The 19,962-nt window shown below is 39.6% G+C and overlaps 2 protein-coding genes, 1 long non-coding RNA gene and 3 pseudogenes across 3 annotated transcripts; 3 read left to right on the top strand and 3 right to left on the bottom strand.

The window, feature by feature from the left end:
* Window positions 1-4,328: 4,328 nt before the first annotated feature.
* Window positions 4,329-5,685, top strand: LOC149116620 (uncharacterized). The gene is made up of 2 exons (XR_016205408.1): window positions 4,329-4,628; window positions 5,523-5,685. It is a non-coding gene; the product is annotated as an uncharacterized LOC149116620 (long non-coding RNA).
* A 725-nt stretch (window positions 5,686-6,410) lies between these two features.
* LOC110063022 (uncharacterized) lies at window positions 6,411-8,147 on the bottom strand. The gene is made up of 2 exons (XM_089283468.1): window positions 7,706-8,147; window positions 6,411-7,133 (listed from the first exon to the last, which is right to left on the bottom strand). Exons 1-2 carry the CDS (start codon window positions 8,060-8,062, stop codon window positions 6,411-6,413), a joined length of 1,080 nt encoding a protein of 359 aa, XP_089139594.1. The 5' UTR covers window positions 8,063-8,147.
* Window positions 8,148-8,699: 552 nt separating this feature from the next.
* LOC149116619 (uncharacterized) lies at window positions 8,700-15,039 on the top strand. Its single transcript, XM_089283467.1, has 4 exons — window positions 8,700-8,909; window positions 11,974-12,078; window positions 13,832-13,897; window positions 14,607-15,039. The coding sequence occupies exons 1-4, from the start codon at window positions 8,700-8,702 to the stop codon at window positions 14,718-14,720; spliced, it is 495 nt and encodes a 164-aa protein (XP_089139593.1). The 3' UTR covers window positions 14,721-15,039.
* A 655-nt stretch (window positions 15,040-15,694) lies between these two features.
* Window positions 15,695-16,555, top strand: LOC149116618 (uncharacterized; annotated as a pseudogene).
* A 338-nt stretch (window positions 16,556-16,893) lies between these two features.
* On the bottom strand, window positions 16,894-18,360 carry LOC149116617 (uncharacterized protein KIAA1958-like; annotated as a pseudogene).
* Window positions 18,361-19,110: 750 nt separating this feature from the next.
* The window catches only part of LOC149116616 (uncharacterized), a 1,635-nt pseudogene continuing 783 nt past the window's right edge, over window positions 19,111-19,962 (bottom strand).

Raw genomic sequence — 19,962 nt, 5'->3', positions numbered from 1 at the left:
AGATCGGCTAACTTGGAACATCTCATGCTACTGGCAGTAGTCGGGAGTTAGGAGGAGCCGCCGAACATTTGATTGCCGGTAGCAAAAAACGCATTTGTCGGTTGAGCTTTGAATTCTGGAGTCCGCATTTTATTGAAAGGCACATTAAAGTGCTATGTAAAGACCAAACTGTAATTTTCCTGCTAAGTTCCAACATGGTCTCACGTCAGTTATTTTTCAACCCTACCAATATGGAGTTCGAAATAAATGGGGTTGACTTTGGGCCAAGGGAGATGGAAATCAGTTCGATATAGCGGGTGGCCCTGCCTTTCCAATCGTCCCTAACCTCTGTATCGACGTTGTTGAAGAATCAGTAACAACATCTGTAATAGTTCCTCCTGAAGGCTGGAAACGCTATGTCAATGACAGCTTTATCATATCATCAAGAACTTAAGAAAATCCGTATCAGAATTGGACACAACAATTTTAACTTGTCGACTCCATGCATATGATTCTTTATGTAAGTTCCCAATCCCCCTACTTGTCTTAGTAACATCCTGTTTCAATTACAATCACGAAAAGAGACAACATTAGTACTCCATGTACCCTTGAGATAAATCGTGTTTCTAATCCGCTTAGCTCAACACGTACAGAAGGGAAATCATGTGAGATCAATTCTGTTACCAACGCCGTACACGCGTATGGCTATCCGTCTGCTGTCATCTGCAGCATCTTCAGGAAAAAACCTTCCTCGGAGCTTATTCCGTCATCGGAACAATCAGTAGACATGTTTTTCAGTTTGATTGAAAATATTAAAAGGCTGCGGTATGGCTTGTTTTCCTTCTGTTCTTGGGCGTCACACTGCAGAATCACTCACACGTCTTCCTCGAAAGAACCAAGAGAAGATCAAGGTAAGAGAGTCACCTTGATCTTCTTTTTTTTTGAAACCGAATTCCGACAATTATTGTACACATATTCTATCAAAACATAAGATTTGCCTGTCTTGTCTTTCCTTTATATCTCTTTTCACTCGAACCAGTGGCCGTTAGTGCCGTTACCCTTCGCCGATACCTCCCGCGCCCAGAAGGTACTCCTTGTTATGGCCTATGCAGCGAGGCTCCGCCCAAAAGGGGTCCCTTGTTCAGGTTTCAAGTATATAAAAGGGTAGAGATTTCACAAATTGAGGTATATGAAGGGGTAGGGAAATCTGTTATTTAGGTATTTAAAAGCGCCTTTAATTAGAATATTTAGAACAGACACGCCTTATGGCTGTATTTTGTTATGCTTGATGTTCTCCCGTAGCTTGTTCATTAACTTCAGTTCCAAGAGTTTAGAGAAGGGATGCTGTGTTGTTAAACAGGTATGCGAAAGGGTACCTCATTTCATTGAAAGGTATTACTAGTATACGTAAAGGATACCTTTTCTGTCTCACTGGTATACTAAAAGGTAAGGTGTTGATTTTAAACCCCTTGTAAAACTTTGTTTGTGCTCGCGCTCCCCTCCCTCTTTCACACGTTTTTCATTTTTGACGCAGCTTATCTTGATAAAACCCTCCTCCAGCTTGTTGGCAAGCGAGAGCATCTGGTATTCAGGGTATTTTCGATTTTCTCGCGCGTGAAAAAAGAGCCGGAAAAACCGGGCTGACAGCTCGTAGCATTTGTTGTACATCCGACGTCGCCCGATCTCCGCAGGAAACAAAATACCGCAAGTTAATATAAGTCGGAAGTTTGAGATTCTGCAATAACATTTGTATCGGCCAAGGGTAACGGTACGATCATAAATGCGATGCGAAAGGCGCTAAAATTCTGGGACTGTCGTGAAAGTATTCGACACCAACTGATTCGACAAAGTTGTCAAAAAATCTTTCGTCGTCGTTTTGTTTGCCTGGTTTCCTGGGAGCGAAGCAATTTAGAGATTCGCGAGAGTTATGGCATTGCGTTCAAAATGTTTGGGTGTAGCAGAGTTGCCTCCCTTGCCAGACAAAAAAACTTTTGTAAAGCGCGATCCTGGGGGCCTAGGTTCTAGTTTGCTGGACATGTGGGCAGCGGTTTTCCCTAAAAGAGATCGTAAGAGATGACAATAGCGGGAGACAAAGATTTGCAGATAAACTATTCTTTATTCAGTCTAAAGTGGATTGTATGCTCCCTGCAAATGTATGAAAATGTCCACCCCAACCTCGCTCTGGTAGTATCAGGTTCACACACACTGAAGTGGAATGCCGAAAAGGTCTATTAGTGATATCAGACCTCTGACAGAACCCATATTTTTGCCTAACGCAACTTTTGTCTTGGTTCAGCTTTGGCCTCTGGAGGCTTACACTTTCGGTCTTAAACGTCTCTTAAGTTCTCTCGCATGTCACTTTCATCAACTCCACATCGTCCGCCATTGATATGAGGAGATAATTTATGCCGGCGGTTATCTGACGGGCTAAGACTAAAAAAAGAATCGTCACGTGTCCAGCGGTACCTTCAGGAGAGGAGCGCGGGCTCCTTTCCCGAGCCGCGTCTATTAATGTTTGCGGCCGAAAAAATAGGTTAAGCATGTTCAACTTTGCCTATCCATGAGTTAAAAAACCTGTTAGACAATAACTCGGATTGCGTGAATTGACTTTTAATGACAGGGGATAGTCCATGTCCTTTCTACAGGAAGAAATAGTATCTACTTTTACTTATCTATCCTCCTTCTGAAGTTATAAGAAATAAAATAAGAAAACTAGATACAATTATAATTAATTTTATCTAAGTCAATAATTTGTACTAGTGACGATACGAGAACTTTTTAAGTGGCCGGGGTCAATTTCTCAATCATCGTGGATCATGTAAAGAAATTGATATAGTAGCTGGAGTTTCGCACCTGAGCGAGTTCGCGCCCCACATCAACTAGCGATCAGGTGCTTGAAATATCTCTCTCTCTTACCTAGCAAAAAAGACAACACGTTGGCATAATGAAACATAATCACACACAACATGTTTATTTCTCGTTCTTTAATCCACTGAAGGTGAAGGCGAGCTCGAAATAGGAAGTTTATAATGAGTACAGGGGTGCGAACCGCTCGGTGGACGCAAACTCGATTGGGTGCGAAACAGGTAACATCCATTGATGTTAACTTGGCTTTGATTTTAAAGTCAAATATCCAATCAAATCAAAATCAGATCAAAACGGATTTTCATTTCTACAGTTAGCCCTATCGTCTGCACTAATTTCGAGAAATTGTTCACTGAAAACAGAACTGTTCGAGCTCTTCAAACTGGAGGAATTGAAAACGCCGGCTTTGCGTTTTATTGCGGAGGGAAAACATTTTGAAAACGGAGCTTTTCGAAAACGATGACCTCACGATGATCTTCCTTAAGGGTTCACTCATGCATTTCTTTGGTCCAGTCCCTGAATCCTTCCTTTTCCGCGCGCTATTTAGGGTTTGAACCCAGGCACGAGAAGAGTGTCCAGAGTAGCTTGCATGCGTATGCTCAGAATGCCGGCATTACCCCCCCCCCCCCCGCCCAAACCAGGGGAAAACCATATATGGCAGAACATGTGGAAGCGCACGCATGCCCAGTGGCTGTCTATTTAATTACAAGCAGGAACACAGGACAACCTTAAAAAATGTAGCCTTTGTTTACTAACTGACTAACGACCAAAACAGATATTAATCGTTAGCTGTTATCTAGTGCATAGCGCGTAATTCACGATGAAGAACTAGTTCAACCTCGCTCCCAGGGTCTCTCATCTTACCGTCCCCTCTTCGCTCACTCCAGGGGGCGGTAAGATGAGAGACCCTAAGAACGAGGTTGGAACTAGTTATCTGTATCACTTGCAAATTATGCCGTCTAAAGTTAGCAATTGACATTACATATTATTTTATTTGTTATCGGTTTGTCCTGTGTGATTAGGGTGAAATTCTTAAGAGTGTCCCCGACATTCCGGCTTTCCCGATCTTAGTACGTGATCATTAAAAGTAGATTTGGACGCAATATGCGACAATGTTTCTTGCATTTTAGTCGTGCGCTTGGTCGCGTAGTGGAACGTGTTGAATTTGTCATTTGAACAAGACATTTATATGCTAGCATGCGCTTCAACACAACACTCTGATTGGCTCGTACTGGACATGCACATGCAAAATATCCTGGACTCTCTTTTTTCTTGCACCTGGGTTGAACCCCCATATAGCACGCGGGAAAGGGAAAATTCAGGGACTGACAGGAGCGTAAGCCATTAAGCAGGGGCTTAACAAGAATTTCTGTAGATAATTTTTTTAAGTAGCCGGAAGGCCATATTGTCCTTTTTTACTATTCAATAGTGAATCACCGCTATATTAACATTTTATTTTGAAAAACAAAATAATTACTTTCAATCAGGAGCCATAATCGGGGACGGAGACCGTAAGTCTTGGGATCCGCGCGCACCTATGATATGGGACAATTTTTCTATTTTTAGAACAAATTGCGCCATCCTGACGTCATATATCCGCGCGGATCCACGCACATGTTGGGGGCTCTCGCGTGGATGTTGTCACGTTGCGTGATCAAATGTTGAGAGTTGAGAGACCTTGAGAGATTCTCTTACGTATTTTTCATAGCGATGGCAGGGAATAAGGCAGGGAATACGAACCAGGACGCTTATATGTAGTTTTATGCTCTGAGCTAACGGAAAAGGTGGGTTTTTCAGGGTCGAAAACAAGACTTCAATCTCGCGCTGGGAATGAATAATAAGATCTGCTCGCGCTAGTTGTAAGCTTACGCGTATGTTTTTGCGTTTGTTCTGACTTAAGAATATAGCAAGAAAACTCTCTACTCTGGTATCGAGTTAATTTGTGAGTTTCTCAGACAATGATTAATCATAACCAAATCCTGTTTTGATGGTTTCTTATTGTTTCTGCCTGTTTGGTGAGTCTGACGCGTACAATTAGCTCAATTGTATAGTGCAGCTCGTGCACTTTCAAGTCCGAGTCGGTGTTTTCAATTGTCAACAAAGCTTGACAAAGATTTCTTTCGTTATCTTTTGTGCTGAGATGCTACAACAAATTTCACGAACGCAAAAAAGGCTACTAACATCATGCTGTTTCTTCAACATAAGCATAGTGAAGTTTTACACTACGAAAATGAAAATAGACAAGGAGTTTTGATAACTCGATCAACAAAATCGAAATCGTTATTCGAAATTGAATAAAGAAAGCGTCATCGTAACTTTGCTGATTATTTCTCCTTTATTCACATATTTTCAGCTTAGCTTCTAATACGTTCTCAAACATTTATCAATCTTAAACATATTTAAAACTATAGAGTTATTGTTTGAGTTCGATGTACGCTTTCACACGAAAGTGCGGCGGAAGCACAATTTGTCATGTTTACCGTGACTGTACAAAACACGCATCGGCGGGCGTTCTCATTCATCGACAACAGAGAATTCACTGGATTTTTACACGAATAAAACTGAGCAGTATCTACGGACGTAAAGTTATTGGACCTTGATGAAACATCAAGCGTTGCTTACAATTCAGGCGAAAGTCAAACTGACCAAACTAGCAATTATTTTGTTTTACTTTTCAGTTGCGATAGACTAACAAATTCCTCGCAAGCGTGTGGCAAGAGGAGCTAGGAAACTATGAAGTCCTGAAGCTCTGCTATATCTAAATATATTCAGCTAGTTTTTTGCTGTGTAATGGAAAAGCTCTTCAACATATGTGAAATTAAATAAGTGGAGTAATGTACAGCTCATGTAAACGTAAAAGAAGCATCCGTCGGAACACAACTTGGTCAGCGATATATATAAGCTTAAAGCGGAACATACCTAAATTCGACACTGTCTTACTTCACTCAAACTGAAGCAACTTACGACGAAAATACTTAAGCAAAATTCCAACAGACGTAAACGCGTTGAGTTGTGGGCCAAAAACATGGAAAATGTCGGGAATTTCGGACGCCATTTCCCCCGCGCGACATCTGCAAAAATCCTCGCAGCATGTACGCGCGTGTGCCGCAGGCGATGGCGCAATTTGTTCTAAAAATAGAATTATTGTCCCATATCATGGGGACAACCCCAATACTAGAAATGGCGCGCGCTTACGGTCTCCGTCCCCGATTATGGCTCCTGTTTCAATCTTATACATGAAAAAAACGCTGAAAGATTATTAACAAAGCAGAACTTTGAAGTTATTTTGGCACGAAAATTTAGTTGACTGTTGTTGTGGTTGTCGCTGTTGTTTTTTTTGGACGTTGGCAAAATTCGATATGCGACTTCGCTGGACAATTTGGGCTTAAATGGAAAAAAATGGCTGGCTACGCCCCTGACTGGACTAGCGTTTCTGCTGCCGGCGATTGCTGCATTTTCAAATATCTCCCGCTTGGTGTGGATAGAACATATGATGTGTTTTCAAAGTAAAAACGCCGTTTTCAAATGTCTCCGGGGTATCGAGGACGGGGCCTTGATTAATGACTCTAGTTACTGCCACCAAAATACATGTTACATTCTGGTTTTATACCAAAAATGTGGACCTTATCTCTTATTTCCTTACTCAAATCTACAACTTTAGATTTCATATTTCTCAGTTCTCTTTGATTCTCTTTTACAGCCTCGATCTCATTGCATCTGTTTTCAATATCTGGGAAGTTTCGATATAATACAGTGCACTGTTCCCTGTAACGCAGTAACTTATCATTTATCCGTTTGTTTTCTTCGTCTGACAAAGCCTCATCTGCAAGAAGCTGGTCAACGGGACAATACTCTGCACATGCACCCAAGAATGTGCCACTTCCTCCTTGTTCCGAAGTCGGGATGAATCCCGCTAATGATTTAAACATCATTGTACAATTTTGGCAAGGAGGTTTTTCTTTCAACTCATGGTTTTTGGCAAATGCCAAAGCGGAAGATGACCAGTTTTGATTATCTTCAGTAACAAGAGGCTTGTTAAATACTATTGCTCTCTTGAGGCTCTGCTTAAATTTAGCGATCCTTCTGTATAAACACAAAGGCTTTAAGAACTCACTTACAGCTACAGACGCTCCAACAGACCACTTATCTTTGTGTGAAACTTTCGCCAAAACCTTAGACTTGAAGATGTTTTTGCTGCTAAGACACTCGAAATGGTCTTTAGCTATGACCATAACATCTTCAGCATGGTTCCTGTCTCGTTCTCCAGAATTTGTTGCTATGGCACTAAACTAAAAGACGGAAATGAAACGAAATTGTCACTTAAGCCTGTTATTAAAGAGTCAATTTCTTTAACTTCAATTAAATTATTCACTTACGAGAGGCACAGTTAATTTCTGCAAGGACAGTTGATTTAGAATTTCATTTAAACCACGGATTGTTTGACTCATTTAGACTTGTCATTTCAAGTTCAAAATCAAAGTCATTCTGGGAAGTTTCATTTGTATGATTTTGACAAATTACACTAAGAGGAAAATGTGCAGTTCCAGAAAATATCCATACACCCCCCGACCCCCCCACAGAAGGGATTGGAATTTCCTGCGGGTGGGAGGGTTTTGAAAGACCAAAAAATTAAAAGAAATGTATGAAACGTAGTTGAAATTTCCAGTAGGGAGGAGTGGAGGAGGGGGGGGGGGGAGTGGTTCTTAGAAGAATCCTTTCCGTGGAGGAGGTATGGATATTTTCTGGAACTACACAATTAAATCAAGACTCAAAGGATGATTTTGTCACTCTTCATCACATAAATTTCAAATTACAAACTCAGCAAGCTGTCCTGCTTAACGTCTGCAGTGCCTATACTTACAATTTCCATGAGTTTGCTTCCAGGGTCAGTTGCGTGTTTTTGACCCGGAAGTTTACTCATCTCCTCATCTTTTAGGTCGACCATAGGCAAGCGGCCCACAATTTGGAGCTTTGAATCAGCGTTAGATTCACCGAGGTGAAACAGCAGGTGTAACTTTAAACTCCCGTAGATGTCTCTGAAATGTTTTCTCAGTGAGGCCTTCAAAGATTCCGACAGATCTTTACCATTTCTGGGCCTGCATTCCTCGTCAAGCTTCGTTAAAATCTGGCACACTTCATCTACATCTTTCTCCACTCTACGTCTCAATCTTTGGCTTCTTATTGCAATCTGTCTAACATCCTCATTCATTTGAGACATTTGGCTGTTACGAGCTTTTAATCTTTTACTCGCTATCACGAACGCTTTGCACTCTCCGTTTGATGAAAAAAATGAAAAAAAAAAAAAAAAATAGTCATAGGAGTCTATTGTATTTACGTTAAATAGAATATCATGTATGTAAATGATTCCCGACTGAAAGTAATTTTTATCGTAAACCGGCTCGTTGTCTATGCGAATCTCTTTATTATTCCAAACAATATTTTGTCAATCACCTTCTGAAGCAAAAGATGTTACTCTCTGTATTTCAGGCGAAGGCGAAACGAGAAAGAGAGATCGGACAGGAAAAAAAAAAAAACGGAATGCATTGCCGGAAAAGAAGAAACCGACATCGGTTCAAATCTGAAGTTTCCATCACAGTCCATACGTGCTCATCCAATTTTGGTTACGAATTTATTAATAAGCAACGTGGGGGCAGGTCAAACGAAAACAATAAAAGATATTTTGACTTTATTGCACTGCTTACCTCTAACAGATCATAAGACAGAAAGAATCGACCAATAGGTTAAAAACAAATGGCATCGCTAAGGTTGAAACTCTGCAGTGAAACAAAACCAAAACCAAAACCAAACCCTTTTGGGAAATTGTTTAGGATCTCCTTGTCACGTTCTCGTCCCACATGTCAAAGGAAAATTTAACTTCCAAACGCCGAATATCATTGTTTGTGAACGGAGGAATAGCTGCAGTTGAATGTGATGCTCCATCTTCCAGAAAATCTTTAAGGTTGCATGGGCCTTCTGGCATTTCGTTGAGCCCTGAAATACTGAAAACTTCAGAATCTTCCTCGGAAAATTTTGGTGAAAATCCAGGCGATGAACGAACAGCACAGGTAAGACGTGAAAGGACTTCGCAGTCTAATAGCCCCTGTTTTCAGGAGAGATGTTTTTTTTTTAACTTTACTGGAGTGAAATTTTTAATCGTGTGACTGAACACAGTACTAAACCTCGGTAAATGGCGGCAAAATCAAAAATAAGCCAACCTAGGTTTGTCAACAGTTGAACGCCTCATCAGGCATAGTTTAGCTCAGTAATCGACAGTAACGGAGGAATCTCGACATCTTGGCAGCAAGTGTTCACGTGTTCAGGGCATAAAGAAGAGAAAAATAGACCTAAATGTTCTTCCTCGTGTAAGTAGGTTTCAAGTCAAATTGCAAGAAAAAAAACTTAATGAACTCATGTTTAGGGAAAGAAATCCTGGACTGCCGTCAGTCCCTTTCATCGTCAAGTGCCGTAAGCTTAAAGAGAGAGAGGAAAAGAAATCATAATTGAGGTCTATGGAGAAGAAAAGCAAATCACAATTTAAAGCGGCCCCGAATAAGGAGTACTGGTAAACATCTACGTAGCCACGGCTCCGCGGTAGATACTGTTTCAGGTTTCTTGTGTATAAAGGCTCTGAGAAATATCAAAATTTTCTTTTCACTATTCATTTACAAAGCTTTATAACAGCAGGAGAGTTCAGAGGGGTCCATGTGTCATTCGTCTATTTAATTTTCAATTTTAGAACGAAGATGAAATTTTGCCTTTTCAATTGTTTTATTTATCAATTCGTCTCGGTATTTTGAAACAAAATTACCATATTGTAGAAAAACACTGATATTTAAAATACTAAATTTAAAATATTGCTTTATCTAACACTATTTTGCCATTTTTAAGGTTTCCTGATACGAATTAAGCAATAGAGCACTTTTTCCGTGTTTACATAGCCTCATCTTAACACGAGGAAGGTTGGGAGAATTTGGGATAGTTATGCAAACCCGAGAAGTAGTCTCGGGTTTGCATAACTTTCGAGAATTCTCCCAGCCCCCGAGTGTTTAGATGAGTCTATGCAAACATGGAAAAAGTGCTCTATTGCTTTTATAAAATAATTCTCAAAAATACGCGCGAATCTGAAACGTCACAACCGTGTTTACATACCCTCATCTAAACACACCTATCGACCAATGAGAGCGTGCGCAGTAGCTCAGTTATTTTATAATGAAAAATAGAATATCGTTACAAGAAATCAATCGGCGTTTAGAAACTCTTATATAAAAATCGATTCTATTTTCAATTTTGGACCGAGAACAAAAGCTGACGCAGTAGGGGTCCGTGGTCCGTGGGTCATTCGTCCATTAAATTGTCAATCCAGATTAAAAATTGAAAATTGATTGAAAGTGCCGAATTGAAAATATTTGACTATTTTTCTTTCGGTAGAATATTAAAACAGAACTTATATTTTTACTTTAGTCCTGTCAACAATGACGAGAAAAATGAAACTGAGTGGCTATTTTGTTTCTCCGACAATGTTGCAGTCTATGGCATGGCTCAGTTTTCCTGTTTTCGACAGAAGTCTAAAAAATTAAAAATTGAAAATTGCAATTAATTTTCAGTTTTTGTTTTCGGCCAAAACATTCTAAATCGTTGACAGAACTACCCTAGAGGGAGGGAGAGGTAGGGCTTGCTACAAGTTGCTCGAGATTTCCCAAAAAGTTGCCCGAAATTTCTCAAAAACTGCTCAAACGTTGCTCCAAAAAAAGTCAAAAGTTGCTTTTTGTAACGAAAGTTGCTCAATAGTTGCTAAAAAAGCCAAACCTTTTTTTGTTTCCCTTTTCTTTTATTTGGTCTGATGCAAAAATATGCAATCTGTGCAACTAAAGTAGCATTTGTAAGCATTTTTGTGCAATTTTGCGTTGTAACCAGCTAGATACATTCGTTCACGATAGGTATGAGTAAATACTACGCATCAATATCAAAATTTTTTAAAAATTTTTGTAACAAAAATCTAAAAAAATTTTAAAAAAACTAAAAAAATTCACAAGTTGTCTACTGAAACATTGCAAAGTATGGAAATATATATGGCCAATTACAGCACTAAAAGCTGCTTCGATATCTAGAAACCTGCCTCTGGGGCAGTTCTGTCAATGATTTGGAATGTTTTGGCCGAAAAACAAAAATTGAAAATTGATTGCAATTTTCAATTTTTAATTTTTAGAGTTTCGTCGAAAACAGAAAAACTAAGCCATGCCACAGACTGCAACATTGTCGGAGAAACAAAATAGCCGCTCAGTTTCCTTTTTCTCTTCATTGTTGACAGGATTAAAGAAGAAATATAAGTTCTGTTTCAATGTTCTACTGAAAGGAAAAAAGTCAAATATTTTCGATTTAGCACTTTCTTTTTTTTCACGATAAAAAAATCATGAAAATCAAGAGTTGACATCAATTTTCAGTTTTTGATTTTAAACGAAAATTGGATGGACGAATGACCCACGGACCACCATAATGTGCTATTTTACCAGGATTTTTGCGCCAAAACTGATAACGTTGTTTTTCAATTTGCTACGTCAGAATGCCTTCGATATCCAAGACCGACTGTTGTGCGATAGATCTATTCTAGCTCTAATATCTGCTTATCAAGAATATCTAGTGACATTTTAATTGATGACGTCCCAAGTGGTAAAAAGAGCACGACCACTCAGTACGCGTATATGCGCCCTTGGTAGTCAAGGGGTTAAAAGGGACCAAAAACTTTGTTTAAGAATGGCGAAGAAGGATCAATTGTATGCGATTGCACTCATTGAAAGAAAATGAATTGCTGAGGTTTTATTTAAAATGATTGCCATGGCAACCAGCCACACCCTTTTAAAATGGTATTTTACAGCTTTGACGCCATTTTACGAAACAAGTTTCAAACAAACATATCGTGTAAGTTTCTGTTTCGTTCTGTGCAATTAACTTAATTTTTGACGGTTAACTCTTGTTTTTAGCGCCTTTTACAGGCTTTATTTGGAAGTTCCTTGTTTTAAGCACAGTATTCGTTATCTCCGGCTTTAACCTTCGGTCTTCATACACAATGAAACTGAGAAGTATTTGAAAGAATAGCCAGGTTGATATCTTACTTGTCTTGTTGCATTTCAGGCGAAGACGAAACTAGAAAGAGAGAACGGGCAGGCAAAAACGAAATGCATCGGAAAAGAAGAAACCGACATCGATTCAAATCTGGAGTTTTCATCACATTCCCAGGTAAAAAATTACTATGAAGTTCATACCTTATTATAGGGCAGCAAGAAAATAAATATGCGTTATTTGCCTGCTTAGGGTCGGTCCGTATAGTGAAAAACTGTGACCGAGGACTTGAAAATGCTGCCCGAGGCCGCAGGCAGAGGGCAGCATTTTCAACACTGATTTTTTTTTTTCCTGCGGTAAATTAGCTTACAGCCTTACAAGTGGGTTTGTTTACGCAACTTTTTCATTAAATTGGCCTACGCGTCGGCTACAAAACACTCGTAAAAAACCTAACGAGCGAAGGAGCGAGTAACTCAGATACTAGACAAAGAAAGGTGTGTTAAAAAACAGATTTATTTCGAACTACCTTATGTTAGTTTCATCTAGTTCACCAGTTAAGCTCTCCAAAATTGTTTTTCCAGTTTCACAGTGAAATTTCGTGCAAAGTTTAAAGTTGTACTACGAAAATAATTTCTGTCAGTCGTTGCAAATCCCTCGAAATCAGACTTTTCTACCGTAAATTTAATAGCAGATAGCGAGGAAATTCGTTAAGTTTATTCCACAGAAATTCTCTTGAATACAGCAACGATCAGAGAGGTAAACTACTACAAATCCTCTTTTTCCTTTATGGTTAATCATTGCAATCAGGAGCTTCGCTTTTAGGCTTGGCTAAATCTATATTTAACAATTATTCCCCGAAGGCGAGGTGAATATTGTCGAATAATCCCCGAGACGAAGTCGAGAGGATTATTCGACAACATTTACTGAGCCTGAGGCGAATTGTTTTAGTATAATTTCAGAGCTGAACAACAGAGAATACGGACTAAAACATAAAAACAGGGACCCAATTGTTCGTTTGCATTCACGTATTCAATTCATCGCACTCAAGTTCTTTGGGACAGTTAATCGTGCTGTGCCCTTTCAATATTCAGTATTAATCTCTTTGTAGCTCCATCAGAAACTGTATCGCTTATGGTAATGAGGCAAATATTGTAAACAAAGATTCTCCTATAACTCAGTCTCCACAGGCACCCAACGTTCTGTTGTTAGTATTTAGAGTGCAGGTATTGTAATTGGAACACATATATCAGTCAAAGCAAAGAACAGGAAAAACACGTTGCAATTTGAATTGAAATTTCCTTTGTTTGGATTCTTTTCTCGGTGAATCTTGAGGTTTCACGTTTAACTCTTTGATTAAAAAAAACAAAGATAAAACAAGATCCTGGTCTTTGTGCATCTCTCGCATAGCAAACGTGATGCGCTAATCCCCTGCAAGACCCTCACTACACTGAGTTTTAGCCATAAGATAATAAATTTACCTGGAGCTAGTGAGAAGGAAATTGCGCGCAAGGTAGTATGAAAACAGTGGGCACCATGTTATATGCTCCGATGATTTGATTGGTTGAAAAATAAACAACATAAAAAAATCCAACGCGGAACTAGAATATTATGTGAAAAGTAAACTGATCAACATGACACGAGCGTGGGACGAAGAAAAAAAAAATCTGAGTCCCTGACAGGAATCGAAACCATGACCTCCCGAACACCGGGCGGGAGCTCCATTCACTGAACTACAAGAACTCAAGGAGAGCATGGTCTTTTGAATACAATATTTTTCTGAAGTGTTTGGCCTCTGTTGTCGTGCAGCTGAAGAATTTTCACTGGAATAATAACGTCAATCTGTTTTCCAAATCGTATCGCCTAAACTGCAGGAGCCTGCAAAACTACTCAGTGAGATACAATATCTTTGAAATCCTAACTTTTCTTCAAGGATGAATTGAGGAAGATTTATGAAAAAAGGACTCAAAGAGATGTCAAATTGGCGTTTGACTCTGAGGTATGTTTAGCAATGCCTTTATGAAAGTTATCTAGTATGCCCGACTGAATGTTTATTTGCTATTTCTATTATTTAAGTGTAGTAACTAAAGTCTGTCATTGCCTCGTGGCCAATCGCTATTCATTTGGTTGTAGAATAGACGATCTAGCCGTGGACGTCTGGTTCGATCATTGCTTCCCTTCCCAGAACGCCCCTCGAGTCTCGAACAGTCCATGTTGGATTAAATAGTTTTTTTCACGGTTATTATTAATTTTTTTTGAAATCCAATAAAATCCAACGTGGATACGACACAACTTCGGGTAGAAACTGCAAATGTCCGAAATTGTATCATATCCACGTTGGTATATGGTGTGATGTTAGAGTGTCGCTCTCTAACCAAAGCCACCTGCCAGATTTCGCTGCAAATTGCAGAATTAATACCTTGGACGTTAACAAAGTAATTCCAACGAATTAGTGCTTTATGCAAGCTGGATAGTACAGAGGCAATGAGTTAGCTTCCATCTTTATCAGTGTTTAAACAGTTAAGAACAGTTAAGTGCTATTGGTCAATTTGCAAAAAAAATTGTTAGGTGGTCGAGGTTGGAGTAAACACTGCAACACTCTATTTAATGGCGAATTAACCGGAGTATCTGGGTATGCCTGAGAAAATGTTCCTGATCTGTTAGCATTAGATTGCCCCAATTAAAGTAACATTTTTTGTTTACATCAGGAACTGGAGTCAAGTGAAGAGGAAGAAGGCATCAGTGAGGAAGAACTCAAGAAGACAAAAGGGTGGAAGTTGTTGATGGAGGCATCGGACTCAAAGTTTGAGAAGAAACACTAAGCCACACCTTAGCTGACTCCGGTCATTATAGAGGAGGAGACTGTTTTTGCAACACTGTAGCATTTACCCCATCTACCCATTTAGCATTTAATGATTCCCCCTTACTGCAGGTGGAAGTAAATTTCATTATTCCCTCTTTTACTGATCAGTACCAGTCTTGGTATTGTTAGGGACAATTCACAGAAATCTCTTCAACGCTTAACTCTTAATTAGAAACACAACACTTAATTAGTCATGATCTAGCGGGTATTGAAATAAAAAAGCCTAAACAGAACTTGTCACGCAAGGAGCAGAAAGCATTAAAGGAACTGAAACAAAACACTGAAATATACCTCACGAAAGCAGACAAGGGAAGTATCACTGATGTCATGGAAAAGAACGACAAAATACGAGAAGGAAAATCCAAATTGACGACCACAACAATAACAGGCCTCTCGCAAAACCCAAGGTGAGGGAGACACAGGGTAAAGCCTTACTCTTAATAACAGAAATGCACCACGGTAACCACATTGACGACATGACAAAAGAATGACTGACCCAAACACCAAACCCACCTAGAATTCCACAATTCTACACCCTTACTGAGATTCACAAACCAATCATCACAGGTAGACCCATCATCTCCGGATGTGGTGGGCCTACAGAAAAAATATCATCTTTTGTTGATTCATTGCTTCAACCTATATCGAAGTCGCAAGAATCCTTTTTAGAGGCCACGACAAATTTCGTAAAGTTCATTGAGAAAACTAGAGTGAAAACGTACAACGTTGCTTTTAACGATGGACGTAACAAGTCGCTACACAAACATACCCCAAGAAGAGGGTATCGATACAGTATGCGAAGCATACGACAATTTTAATAAAGAGAGCCCTCCCATACCAACATATTATCTCCGAGAAATGCTTAAACTAATCCTAAAAGAAAATTCCTTCCAGTTTGATGGAAAGGATTACCTCCAATTACATGGCAGTGCCATGGGTACAAAAATGGCTGTTGCCTTTGCTAACATATTTATGGCAAAGATCGGGAGATAAATTCTAAACCAAAGCGTCAAAAAGCCTACAGTTTGGAAACGTTACATTGACGACGTATTCTCACTGTGGGACCTCAGTAAAAGAGACATCGAAAACTTCATAGTACAAGCTAACTCACATCACTCTACAATTAAATTTACAGCAGAAGTCTCAGACACCGAAGTTATATTTCTAGACACGGCAATACACAGGGGCGAAAGATTCAAGGAACACTCGATTCTTGACATAAAAACTCATTTCAAGCCAACAGAGACTTTTCAATATACTCACTCCACCTTGTGTCACCCACAAAGTGTTAAAATAGGATTCGTGAAGGGCGAAGCCCTCAGACTCCTAAGAACAAATTCCTCAAAAACTACCTTTGAATAGAACATTTCAAATTTTAAAAGACGCTTGCTGGCAAGAGGTTACCCACACAACCTGATAGGAAAAGTGCCATCGGAAATTAAATTCACGGAAAGGTCTCTAGCGATTAAACAAGCAAATAAAACTAACAAAGACATTTTGCCTTTTGTTACAAAATACGAACCCTCAGTGCCAAACATTAAACAAGTTTTAATGGAAAATTGGCACATAATACAGAACCAACTACTACTCAGAGAAATCTTTAAAGATCCACCAATCATATCTTCTAAGAAAGGAAAATCCTTGAAAGATATGCTCGTTAGAGCGAAAATATATATAGATTACTTCATGGTTGGTGAGCGCGTACGATTTTTATTCACGAGTTTTGAAGAATCGCAAACGAACGAGCGAGTCTCCGAGCGAGTTCGTTTGCGATTCTTCAAAACTCGTGAATAAAAATCGTACAAGCGAACTAACCATGAAGTAATTTGTTTATTGTATTAGTACTGAGGTATTACAAATGTTTGTAACTTTAAATCACAGTCAACTGACCACAAAAGACAAAGAAGTCGCGAACTCGATTTCGGTTTTATTTAGACCCAATCAGTGCTGTCAAGACGCCTGAAATACTGAATTCGAATATGCTTAAAAAGGCAAAACTGCAGTTTTAAAATAATTCATTTCAAAAAAAAAGATTACAAAGCCCATTCAAAGAAATTTAGGCTTACTTTTGACATTTGAAAGAGTTTCTGAAAATATTAGCTCACATAAGCTTTCACTCTAACAAAGGGTTTCTACTCTGAATCGGAGTCGAGTACTTTAAGTCTTTTGTACCTCTTTGCAGACTTTATCTCAGTTTCTGGAGTGGCCAAGGTCGGTGATTGATTAAGGCTGCTGATAGAGATGTTGAATTGACGACCATGAATAACAGCACCGGTAAAGATCGACATTGCTTGCTGGCCTTGTTGATGATCTGCGGCCGAACTAGCTGAATGAACTGTGGTCGTAGAACATTCAGAAACTTAAGATAAATTCGAATTCTCTACATCATGCGCTCTCCCTGTACTTAGTTCACTCAAAGTATGAAATATTCTTACTTGCTGTTTTTCAGGAACAACTGAATAATTTGTCACACTTTGAAGGTTTTTCTATCCCGATAGTTGAATAATGTCGGTCGCCGGGATATCGTTGTTTGTCAAAGCCTGAATCATGGTTTTGCGACCACTATGGTTTTTCACATCCGGTCCAAGTCCGGCTTTTTCTGCCATTTTCCTCATTAATGAGTTAAGTTTGTTTTGGCCAACGGCCGACTTTTTGAACCAAGGTTTGGAAGATCCTTGTTTTGTGCAGTTGTTTACCGCGAGGTAAAATGGAGCGTCGCTGCCGTTCATTTCTGTTGGTCGTTTCTTTACGTATAATTTGTAGGCAGCAACGGGATCTTTTTCACTTCCAGGAACCGAAAACATTTTCGGTTTTATTTGTCTAACATCTCGGGGATTTTCGCCAGTTCGAGTCTTAGTTTGTCTCTCCGAATACTCTAAAAATTCCTCTCCATTTGTAGTTTGGAGTAGTTGCACGTCACCCCAGCACATATCCCGGTGCTCCTTACACCCACGAAGACCGAATGGGATCGTGTTGTTGAACCAAATTGTATTCAGCAGGGCCTCATGAGTCGACGTTCCTAACAATTCTTTGTCACAGAGTAGTTTTATTTCCTCTTCTTTGAGAGCAACTGAAGCGTTAGGTTTATTTCCTTTTCCTTTCTATTTGAGATCCTTTTGTTTTGATTGTAAAGCTTTGCATGCCTGTTCAAACTCGGCGTCTTTCATAATGCTGAATCCATACTTCTTCTTCTTCAAATACCGTTCAAAACTGGCCATCAAAGAACGTAAGGAGCTGGGTTCATAGTCTTCGTTGCTGTCTTTCTTTCGAACCGTAAAGATAAATTCAGCGATGTATGCATTCAGCTCCTCCGGGGGAATTTCTTCTATAAGTCTTGACTCGTTCCTCAGCGTCAGAAATTCCTTTAGTAAAGCAACATTCTGTTGAGTTTTGTTTCTTGTATTTTCGTTTTCTTGGTCCTCGATAAATTGTTCCACTGAATTAATGTCTGCAAACCTTGAAGCCATGATTCCGGGAAAGCAGGGAACGTTGCAAACATTCACCCTCAACTACTTCGCATGACCGCCCCGAAAGGCGGGAAAACCCGATACGAATTTTCTCACTTGTGAAAAAAATCGTATCAGGCTTCTGATTGGTCATACGATATTTTCACTAGTGAGGAAAATCGTATGACCAATGAGATTGCTTCTCAGCAAAGAGAGACTATTTTTATTCGGTGAGTTTGCACTGAGAAAATCTCGGTACTAATATAATAAGAAAGGTTCTCAAATGTTTCACACCGGTGGAGATTGTGTGTAAACTATTGTGAAGATTATATAATTCTTTCATATCAAAAGCTTTTCACTACTGTTTTTATATTATTGACAGGTGTATCTGCAAAACGTTTCATTAAAGAAGCCAACTTGCAGCACATTGACTCAATCTAACCCCATTTATGCAGACACCATGGGCTACACATACATATGACGATATCCTGCCAGGAGATAATTATTCAAACTTGTGCGAGCTACCTAACATCGAGAAGGAATTTTGTCAAAAGTGAAAAAAATTTCGAACGAGTCGTGGCCTAACCAGGAGATTAGACGAGCCAGATTCCTAAGCACCTTTGACCCCAGATAACAATACTTTTCGGACTAATAATTGAGCTTTACTCTAAAAGAAAAAGCAAATCTCCATTTTGTAGCAAGTGTTCACGAGCTATTTGATTCCAATTTACGCATCGCTCCTGAGTAAACGTCAGCAATGTAAGACCCTTGGAAGAAAATATTTAACAATTATTCCATGAGCGCGCGTTGGATATGAGTTGGCTATAACCAATCTCATATCCAACAAGCGCGAATGGAATAATTGTTTTATTAAATTCTCAACCTTCGGTTTTGCGAAATTTTTATTTAAGTTTAAGAAACGACCGGAAAGTGAGGTGACTTCCGGGCGCCAAAACTACATGATCTCATGATCACATGATAAGTGCACCGCCGTGCGAACAGTTGAATGAAAAATCAAAAGCGAAGCAAATTACCGTTGAACTGAATTTACAGTAATCCAAACTTCACGGTCTGTTTTGTACTGGTAAAAACCTTACTGCAGTGTCCTCAAGTGTTCAAAGTTCAAACTCATCGGGAAGAGTAATAATTGTGGACATTTACACTACACGGTTGTAAAAATACTGGGGAAAGCTTCTGTGATCGCCATGCCGTGAAACGGAGGTTGAACTGGTGGAAAAATTATTTTCGACAAGAACTGCTCTTCCGGACTCTTGATGGGGAAATTCGTCTGGGATTGGTCTGCTCTGCTGCTGGATTTCGTTTTCCTTCCCCTGCACTGAAGTGGCACTACCAGAAGACGCATTTCCAATGAAATCACTGAGAGCGAGTGACATCTTCTGTTGTTGTTCCATCGAAGGCCGCTCGTTGTAGGACTCAACTGCCTGGTCAGACTTGTGTCCCGTTATGGACTTGATGTGCCTCGTCTCGCAATTATGGTCGGAAAGCACTGTGACAGATGTAGCTCTCAGGCAGTGGTTTGTGAGATGTGGTTCTATACCTGCTCGCTTTGACATCTCTTTCATCACGTTGTCGAGCGTAGTTGTACCAAGAGTTGCGCTGCAAAACCAGATTTTGTCGGCTGCGGGATTGAAGTTCTTGCTTTGACCATCTCTTGGTCTCTGAAACAGAGCATCTGACGTTGGATTGAGATGACCCAAGTAGTTCTTGAGCGTTTTCACTGGACATCTTTCAGAT

Source organism: Orbicella faveolata, unplaced genomic scaffold (assembly GCF_042242905.1).
Source record: "Orbicella faveolata isolate gen_17 unplaced genomic scaffold, um_ofav_v1 contig_12, whole genome shotgun sequence".
Taxonomy (NCBI): Eukaryota; Metazoa; Cnidaria; class Anthozoa; order Scleractinia; family Merulinidae; genus Orbicella; species Orbicella faveolata.
The sequence above is the reverse complement of the archived record's forward strand: the minus strand, read 5'-3'. Positions and strand labels throughout refer to the sequence as shown.

What these genes read in the sequence shown, in the direction of transcription:
- LOC110063022 (XM_089283468.1), bottom strand. Translation starts at nt 8,062, where the DNA reads ATGTCTCAAATGAATGAGGATGTTAGACAGATTGCAATAAGAAGCCAA. An exon ending in GAAGCAAACTCATGGAAATT is followed by an intron (nt 7,134 to 7,705) that starts GTAAGTATAGGC and finishes TCCGTCTTTTAG; the next exon opens with TTTAGTGCCATAGCAACAAA.
- LOC149116619 (XM_089283467.1), top strand. Translation starts at nt 8,700, where the DNA reads ATGTCAAAGGAAAATTTAACTTCCAAACGCCGAATATCATTGTTTGTG. An exon ending in AGTTTTCATCACATTCCCAG is followed by an intron (nt 12,079 to 13,831) that starts GTAAAAAATTAC and finishes CTTTTCTTCAAG; the next exon opens with GATGAATTGAGGAAGATTTA. An exon ending in AATTGGCGTTTGACTCTGAG is followed by an intron (nt 13,898 to 14,606) that starts GTATGTTTAGCA and finishes TGTTTACATCAG; the next exon opens with GAACTGGAGTCAAGTGAAGA.